We start from the raw sequence: 10,000 nt of genomic DNA on the forward strand, positions 1-10,000 counted from the left end.
GTCATGCAACCTAGATCTGCTTGGAATATAATGGAGCCAAAACAATTGACACCAGATAGCACAAGTGCATGCATTCACATCCAGCCAACAATAGGGTGAAGCACAAAAGTTACAGGGTGAAGTAAGAAAAACAACAAGGCGAGGCAACAAAAAACAACAGGGTGAGGCAACAAAAACAACAAAATGAGGCAACAAAAACAACAGGACGAGACAACAAAAGTTGGTTCAACAACAACAGGGTGAAACAATATATATATATATATATATATATATATATATATATATATATATATATATATATATATATATATATATATATATATATATATATATGTACAGGGTGAAAAAATCTGTTCGACAACAATAAGGTGGAGCAAACAAAACTATAGTGTAAAACAACAAAACTTACTCATTTTTGGAGCGTATACACGTTCTCGACTTGTAAGAAATATGAACTCCTCGTGGAAGGATTATTATAGCAATCTAGGAACTGCATACAAATATCTAGAATTTCTCAAATATAGGAAAACGTGCACTGCAGTTTATTAGTGTGGTGTGATCTCCATTCTGAAGAACATTGTCCTAGGAGGATTTTTTCATTCAATATTACCATCAAAAAGACAAAAAAAAAAAAAAAAAAAAAAAAAAACGAAGCATTTGAAAAAAAAACACTAACGAAACATATGGATTTTTTTTTTTTTTTTTTCCAAAATCAGACAAACGACATCGTAGTGGTTAGCGTCACATGTGAAAACTACCCTCCAGAAAGTACAAAGAACAACTCTAAATGTAAACAAATTGAATATGGATGACCACGGTGTAGGCGAACACAGCTATCAAAGGATGACATCCATCTTGAGGTTTGATGGATGAAGAAAGTGGATGCAAATCTTGAGTACATGGATTGCGCTCACTCCTATATTCATTAATGGAAAATAAAAACTCAAATTGCGATAATCATTTTATCGATTATTATTATTTATTTATTTATTTATTTTGCATGTTGTATACAAAGCTGTCTTATTTTTTTTTTTTTACAAATGTACATTATAAAATCCCGTTGTACAACACTTCCTATATTGTACATTTGTACAAGGACCTTGAACACTTTGGTATTACTAAGGGCAGAAGATTTTAGTCAGTAGAAACACAAAATCATTAACATTAGCGAATTTTCGCTATCATTATTTACCATATTTCTACAATGGTTTATTGAATAGTAACCTACACTATAACGATTTATTTACATATACGCATACACTGCAGCGTAATGTGAATATTTGTGTAACTCATGAAAAAATTACGTAAAAGTAGCAATTTTTGGTAAAACGAATTTTACAAGTCATGATGACGCCGCAAATCTCGACAAAATACCAAAGGTCTGTAATCGTCGTCGTCGTCGTCGTAGTACCCTCCTTTTTTTCTCCTCACTGCCGATGACGTCACAGTCGAGCGGTGACGTGGCAATGGCGTCACCGTTCTCCTTCGACTTCCACCGACAACAACGATTTTTTTTTTTTTTTTTTTTTTGCTCTTGATGGGATTAACTGTGCACGACTGCTCGAATATTTGTTGTTTTTATTTTTTGTTTTGTTTAATTCCTTCACAGTCCGATTTCGGAAAAACAACGTAGAAAATAGATTATGCCAATTTACACTGATCAACCAATTACTCTAGATGCAGTCGTTATATTGAAACAAGTACAAAATAAATTATGATTTTGATAAATGCTTATCAATAAATCACAAAAACCATATATCATTAAAAGAGAGAGGAAAAAATAACGTAAGAATTTTTTCTTCTAATATCTCTCCATACGTATGTAAGAACTCCCATGATGCTTTTTTCCCTCTCTCACTCCACCCCCGTCCCCTCCGTGACGTAATTTGTTAGTGAATCTTTGACCCTCTGTTCCTCTTTGGGTAAGGAACCAGAGAGAGAGAGAGAGAAAGTGGGACACCAGTGGAGTCGAGCATCGGCCTCTCGACACCAAACAAGTATGGTGTCGACGTTCTTTCGTCGACATCTCCCAAATCGACCGCCATTCTTTTATCCTTTGATCCTTTGTGTCGTCAGGCGATTTTTTTCAATTTACTCCAATCAAAGGTTAACATTATCATTCGTAGTTCTTTGATGTTTTAGGTTTCATTCCAATTCGGTTGCCAAAATGGGATTTATTTTATTCGATGTTCTGTTTGTTCCCGCCAAAAGTTTTCTTAAAATCGTTTACTATTATTTCATACATTTACTTACTTTCCAATCAGTCATTGTTATACGTTTTAACTTTTTGCTATTATAATTTTCAATGTCATTCAAATATCTTCCAAATTTAACGAAAATATCTTCAAAATCTATATTACGTCATGTCGCTCAGCCACTCGGATTGGTTGCCCGGTACAGGACGCGCAAGATATGGATGTGACATGATCCAAGTAGTTCAATTGTTGTGATTATATTTCGTTTCAAAACCACTCAAGCCTACGGGTGGGGAGTCTATGAACGAGGTAACAAGAAAAAGCAGAAACAGAAGAGAAGGACGAAGATAAGAAGGAAGAAAAATACTAAAAAAAAAAAAGAGAGATGGAAGAAGAGGCGGGCGAGAGAGAGAAAAAGAGGAATGATTTAAAACAAAGACAAAGACAAAAAAAAAAAGAGAAAGTAATGAAGAAGAAAAAAGAAGAAAACAAAAACAAAGACGACGATGACGGAAAAGAAGAGGGAGAATAAGGAGGTGGAAGAAGAAGAAGAGGAGGAGGAGGAGGAGGAGGAGGAATGTGTAGGAAGAAATATAAGATAATTTAGTGTAGACACCCTTTAGGAATTAGTTCCGTTGTTATATAGTACACGGGCACACCGACCCTCGTAGTTCTATATACATTTTTTTACTTGGAAGACTCCACTGATGTATTGGTCATCAAAAATGTCGACAATTTGAATTCATACAGCAACGACGACGATGCCGATGATGATGATGATAACATTAGTAATAATAATAACAATAATAATGATAAAAATAGATGAATAAATGTATAAATGCACAGAACAGCATAAGATTCCACAGAAGGCATAAAGGTTCTACCCAAAAACAAAAAACTCAAACTTATCTATTCAAATTTATTGAGTCATAAATCTATAAATATTCATTATCAACAAATCCACCGACAGGAATACTTGATATATTCCATTCTTCTCCTGTAAGGAACTTGCACCAACTTCGAACCGCTTCGATTTGTGTATTCGAAGATTCAAATCGTCTTTGAGCCGTTTCGAATCACGTTTCATGCAACGCTTCGAAACAAGTTTTGGACGGGTAGTGGTTAGACGGACGGGTATATTAAAAAGGTTCATATTTACAAAGGCTATGTGTGTGTGTGGGGGAAACAAAGGTCCTAACCCACAGAATAACAAAACGGCGTAATAAAAAGGACCTGGAAGATGCTCCCAGGAACAAAGTAGACAGAGAAAGATTGAGTTTACTCAACAAGGGGGGGGGGGGGCGGTGGTGGTGGTGGTTGGGAGGGGGAGGGGGCAGGAAGACGAAAACGCCTTGAATCATTTTAGATTGCCTCCCTGGAGAGGGGGGGGGGAGGGGGAGAAGGACACAGCGACATAGTCCCCCAAACTACTCCAACGAAACCGTCGTCGGAAGAGGGGGAGGAGTAGGAGTGCGAGGAGTTCGAGGAGTTCGGGGAGTACGAGGAGTTCGAGGAGTTCGAGGAGGAGTAGCGTGGAGGTTGCAGAAGCGCATGGCGAACTCGTAGGACGGGAGATCGTCGTCGTCGCCGTCGCCGTCAGGAGCTTCCTTGGCCCCCGAGGACCTGAAGGTACGATAGAGGTGGAGCAGCCTTGGGGACGGAGCCCCGGAGGTGCCGGCGGCCGTAGGGCACTGGTGGACTTCGTAGAGGACCTCGTAGGGCGGCGGCTTCGCCATCAGGAGCTCGTAGTCCGGTGGAGCCTCGAGGTACTGTTGTTCGTGGTTCGCCTCCTAGAAACAAGAAGAACAACGATAAATAAACGAATCAATTCATGAATACAATAACAGTATCGAACAGGAGAACCTTATTCACTGTAAGCCAAATGAGAGTAAAAAGAAACTAAAACTAAAATAAAAAAACACGAACCTCGAAGTCTCCTACCTGCCGCTGGTTCTCCAGATCTGCGTTCGCTCTCCTCCTCTTGGCGATCTGGAGAACGAGGATGCACGCGAGGAGGAGAAGGGACACGGCCACGCCCGCAGCCAGGACGTGGTTCCCGTCCTGAAGGAGGGTGATGAGGGCCACGACCCAAGGGACGAGCCCGAAGACGAGGAGGAGGAATGCGTTGACGAAGCAGCGGATGTCGAAGTGGTGATCGAAAGGATCTCTCCAGAAGGCCCAGGATCGCCGGCGCCTCCCCGAGGGCGTGGGCGTCGGGGGCGTGGGCGTCGCCGCCAGGCTGAGGGCGACGGCAGGGGATCTGACCACCGACTGGGACAGGAGGAAGGTGTTGTGCGTCGCCGTTCCGCAGCTCTCCTCGACGTAGGTCGAGCAGGAGGTCGTCTCCGGGTTCGAGGTCGAGGGCGCGGTGACGGAGAGGTCTGCCGCGATGAGACAGTGGTAACAGATCTCGGGCATCGTGTTGTTCCTGACGAGCTTCTTGGCCGGGGACGGCGTCGCTGACGTCGTCGCCGTCGCCGTGTCCCCCTCGGTCGAGATCTTCTCCTTGGCCACGAGGAGTGTCCTCGTGTCCAGGGAGCTGAAGGTGGCCGCCCGAATGAGGGCGTCCTTGCGGAGCACTCGGACAGTGTCGTACTTCTTCACTTCGCTGCGACGGATCAGGGGGGAAACCCGCCCTCCTGGACGCCCCTCCGTTGAGGAGGAGGAAGAGGAGGAGGAGGAGGAGGAGGACGGTGTAGGGGAGGTGGAGGTCGTGGGTAAAGCACACGCGGAGGGCATGGCGGCACCGTTGTCGGCTGAGACGAGGCACTGGTAGCAGATCTCGGGCATGGTGTTGTTTCTGATCAACTTGCGGACCGACTGTGGGGCTTCTTCTTGCTTGACGCACATTTCCTTCGCCACGATCAGGGTCCTCGAATCAAGTTCGTTGAACGTCGCCGCCCTGATTAAGACCTCTTTCCGCAGGTTCTTCGCGGCGCTGCAGCTGCTGGGCTCCACCAGGATGGGCAAGGGCACGTCCAGGTCCTTTTCGTTGTCTGAGGAGGACGAGGAAGACGAGGAGGAAGAGGAGGAGGAGGAGGAGGAGGAGGAGGATACGTTTGAGAAATCTGAGGACGAAGAGGCATCATCGTCCAGATTACGGGTCTCTGGGCACCGGTGTCTTCTTCGACTTCCACTCCGGCTCCTCCTGCACTTGTTGGTCATCCGCAACCTGGCCCCCCCGAACTCCAGCCCAACGCACCCTTCCTCAGAGAGACTGTCCTCTCTTGCAGTGTCCGACTCGAGCACTGCACAAGCCCCTGTCGCGGTCACTTCCTCCGGAGGTCTGTCGTCGGCCATGTTGGAGCGTGCCGATGCACGGGCACGAACTCAGAGGACTTGTTTTGGTGTTACGTCACAAAACACACCGGTCACTTCGCCTAACGTGACGGAGGCGTGATGCTCACGTGACACTAATGCACTGTACGTCACTGCACGGCACTGTACGACGTGACATCCATCAACCGTTCTCAAGGGATTTACAGTGATCTTGGCACTGCACTTTCAACCGTTTACAAGTGATTTACAGTAAACTTGCCACTGGACCTACGACTGTTCACAAGTGATTTACAGTGATCTTGGCACTGCACCTACTGACGAAGCGACGGTTGGCACTGACGGAGGATCCGGGTTTCGAGGTTACACTGCCATCGTGATACACTGGACACTGCGACACTGCATTCTACAGGCGACAACAAGCAATAAACTTTGGCGCTGGAGTTCTCGATGACGCTTTGTGGCCTCGATTCGGGAGGCCGAGACCGAGAACGAGGGTCTCGAAGTAATGTCTCGAGGTGAAAAGACCAAAGGCACCGAATGACAGCCTTGGGGGACGATCCTGAAGGAGGGAAAGGACGCGTGAGCTCCCCTTGTAAGACTTCAGCTGAAACTGACGGAGAGTTGGACGAGGCCCTCATATAACCTTCAGGATTGCGACCACCTCCACCTCCACTCCACCTCCACCTCCACCTCCACCGCTTCCACAACTGTGTACACACGCTTGTCTCGTGGACAATATCAACACCGTCAACATCGTGATCAACACCAATGCCATTCATGTCAACACCACCGTTATCATCCTCGTCACCACCACCAAGTAGTTCTACCCGTAATTACAGGAGGCAATGCGACCAACTTACAAACCATCATCATCATCATAATTATCACCATCAGCAATACTAGCATAACCACAACTTCAGCACCACCATAGTAATCAACACACACACACACACACACACACACACACACACACACACACACACACACACACACACACACACACACACACACACACACACACACACACACACACACACACACACACACACACACACACACACACACACACACACACACACACACACACACACACACACACGATTCATACTAACAACAACTAATCCCTCACTATATGTACTACCACTGCCACCCATTACTTTCACCACCACTTCCACCTCGTCCAGTGTTGTTATACATACCATGACCAATACCACCACCATTGACATCGACCCTACCACCACGTCCAATACTGCCACCATCATCATCACCACTATTACCACCATAGAATCCCTTTACTTTCACCATACTCTCACCCTAGTCACCAGCATTCATTATCACCACAATGTAACCTTTCCCACCGTGACAGACTGGAATACTTTCTCCCAGGGTGCCGTCAACTGATTTTATTCACTTACACCGTCTTTGGGGTCTCGACCTAAGGAATCCCTGTTCACCCTGGTGGGCCTCGCACTTTCTCCTGGGCAAATAAATTCGCCTGTCGACATCCGTGGTGCTCAATACCGGTGGTGCAAAAGCAGGTACCGGGCTTTGGTGGTGAACACCAATACCATCAACTTGCAACCGGTTACCCGGTCTGCGGTTCCGGTAGTGGCCGACGGCAGACGAGTTTAGTCAGCTCGGGTCTGGACCCCCAGACCCCTTCGGTGGGGGGTGGGGGGGCGAGAAAAGGGGGGTGAGGGGGTATGACCATAAATTAATAGAATCAGCTGCCAATCTGGTCGGGTACAGGTTGTTCTACCTTTATTTACTTCTATTATTTGTTAACTTGTTTAAATACTAATTAACTTATTTATCTATTTACTTATTTATTTGATTTTATTAATGGATTTATTCTTCGAGGCTTTACACTCCTGGCCCATTTCAATCTTACTAGTGTAGGCCTTATGGTCTCTTGCAGTCTCCTTCATTCTTATGTTCTTATGTTCTTAATCTTCTCTGTTGGTGTTGAACAGTCCTTTGCATCGCTCGCCAGAATAAACCCATAAAAGGGCAGACCCAAACAATGGAGGCCACGGTGGTGAGCTCAGGAGGAGGTGCCTCACCCCTTCCGTGCCGGGTGGCACCTTTCCTTGTGCTGCGACTGCCGCCAGGCGATTTTATTCATCTCCGGGACGACCTCTACGTAGCAAAGGAGGTGATCAAGGTTGTTGTTGTTGTTGTTATTATTGTTAATGTTGTTGTTATTGTTCCTGTTCCTGTTGTTGTTGTTTATATTGTTGGAAACCTCAGGTGTTCTCTGCTCTGTGCAGAAAAGAGGTGTGACCATAAGAGAGAGAGAGACAGACAGACAGAGAGAGAGAGAGAGAGAGAGAGAGAGAGAGAGAGAGAGAGAGAGAGAGAGAGAGAGAGAGAGAGAGAGAGAGAGAGAGAGAGAGAGAGAGAGAGATAGAGAGAGACCAAAACCATGCGTTGTTTTTGAGAAAGTGATGCACGCACACACACACACACACACACACACACACACACACACACACACACACACACACACACACACACACACACACACACACACACACACACACACACACACACACACACACACACACACACACACTTCTCTCACGAACTCCAGCCGACTGCGCAAAACTGGTCATCGCCATCTCGGCAGACCCTGCGTGCAGCCCAGCATTGTGTGGACTGGCAGCCCCCTCGTCGTCTCCACCCGCCACTCCACCTAACCACTACTCCACCACAAAGGTTCGTCAGAGCCACAAGGCGTCATTCCAAGTGGACGGACATCACGTAGACAATCAAGTAAGCCTTAGTTATGCAGTGCATGGAAGAAGACGATCATTAGGAAGCGTCTCTAGCGCACTCGCTAAACCTGGCAATGAGGTCGAGCAATTTTTGTTCCTGTGAACGGACAAGGTCAAGTGCTATACACCCAGGAGGCCTCTTAATCCAACGCTCACCAACCGCCACATGTGCGGACGTTTGGTCCCAGGACATGAACCCACTTCAGGAATTGGTGGTGTTTTATGTCCTGGGCCCGAACGTCCGCACAAGTGGCGATTGGTGAGTGTTGGATTAAGAGATCTAGGTGTATTTATCTCTTAGGGGGGGGGAGAAACTTGAGACGTTTGGTCATTTTCGGTGGGCTGATTTAAGTTGAAGGATTATGTTTTGCTCATTGGAAAGTAGGGAGTAGGGGCAAAATCGGGCCGTTCAGCAGCTTTGTTGTTGGTGGTGTTAAGGTAAAATTGTTATATTCAGCTCACTGGTAGAAGAGAAAACGGGGCTACGATATTGTTGTATAGGATGGAATGTGACAAAGGAAGGAAGAAGTGAAGAAATGAAGAAGGGAAGGAAGGGTAGAAGGATGGAGGGAGGGAAGGAATAAAGGAAGAAAGGAAGGAAGGAAGGGGGGAAGGAAGCAAGTGAGGATGGAAGGAAGGAAGGAAGAAAAAGGATGGGAGAAGGGAAGAAAGGAAGGATGGAAGGACGGAGAGAAGGAAGAAAACAAGAATCTTCATGGATAAGTCCTTCACTGTAATACAGATCACACACATATCTTGTTTACAAATATGATCTTTACCTAAAAGTCACCTTTGCCTTACGTACTTTGAGAGCCAAAGCAAGTGGCAAACACATGCTACAGTGGTCTACAAAGACAAAACAAGCCGACTGGAGATCTTTGAGTCCGTAACGAGGCCTGAAAATAAAACATTCTAAAGGAGTACAGAAGTATTGCATAAAAATATGCCGGACTTCAGATACCAACAAAATGATTTCGGCGGCCCTGGACTCGCCGGGGTACATAAAACATAAAGGAGGAAGCACAGCCCACATAAAAAGTCTCAGGTTGATAACGAAAACTTTACACACAAACAAGCGGATTAGTGAATGTGGATCACGTGCTAAGAACAAAACCGTTCATGCAGACTAAAAATGCATACCCTCAAAGTACAAAGATAAAGAATAAATGGAAAATAAACAAATAAATACGTACAAAAATAAATAAATTAGGAGCGTATTGCTCAGTAGCCATACACCATGAATACAGTAACTGTATTAATACTCCATATATTGTATTTATGTTTATGCACTATTTCAAATACCCAGCAGCGCACTATGTGAAGATAATACTTGGATACAGAATCAACGTTAAACCTGAACATTGAAGTATACGATGCATGTAAGCAAACAAGCAATCTGGCGTACTTTATATTCGTCCAGAACATTCACTTGGAGACTGGAGAGAGGCCATTATCCACGGAAGCCTGGAGGACTATAGCCCCACTGCCGAAGGAATGTTAATCTTCATTAAATTCTTACAATCCCTCTTGTCTTTCGAATCCCTTCTACCACTCCTTAACCCATTAAACTCCAATGACAAGAATCTTGTCATTTGGTCAAATAAAACAAAAAATCATAAAACACCAAAATGTTTGATCAAACACCAGAAAAATATGACGTCAGTCCTCGCTTTGTGCGAGGGCTGACGTCATATTTTTCTGGTGTTTGATCAAACATTTTGGTGTTTTATGATTTTTTGTTTTATTTGA

The 10,000-nt window shown here is 45.1% G+C and overlaps 2 protein-coding genes across 3 annotated transcripts in view; both read right to left on the bottom strand.

Moving 5' to 3' along the window:
- Positions 1–10,000, bottom strand: part of LOC143021272 (uncharacterized) — a 136,471-nt gene that overhangs the window by 30,706 nt on the left and 95,765 nt on the right. The gene's annotated exons all lie outside the window — the stretch shown is intronic.
- Positions 3,100–6,076, bottom strand: LOC143020969 (uncharacterized). 2 transcript variants are annotated; one of them, XM_076178023.1, is made up of 2 exons: positions 4,137–6,076; positions 3,100–3,985 (listed from the first exon to the last, which is right to left on the bottom strand). In XM_076178023.1, exons 1-2 carry the CDS (start codon positions 5,493–5,495, stop codon positions 3,623–3,625), a joined length of 1,722 nt encoding a protein of 573 aa, XP_076034138.1. In that variant the 5' UTR covers positions 5,496–6,076; the 3' UTR covers positions 3,100–3,622. The 2 variants fall into 2 exon arrangements, with proteins under 2 accessions (XP_076034138.1, XP_076034137.1); XM_076178022.1 differs by having other exon boundaries at positions 4,122–6,072.

The sequence above is a fragment of the Oratosquilla oratoria genome, chromosome 41 (genome assembly GCF_046742065.1).
Source record: "Oratosquilla oratoria isolate Oo_2021 chromosome 41, ASM4674206v1, whole genome shotgun sequence".
Taxonomy (NCBI): Eukaryota; Metazoa; Arthropoda; class Malacostraca; order Stomatopoda; family Squillidae; genus Oratosquilla; species Oratosquilla oratoria.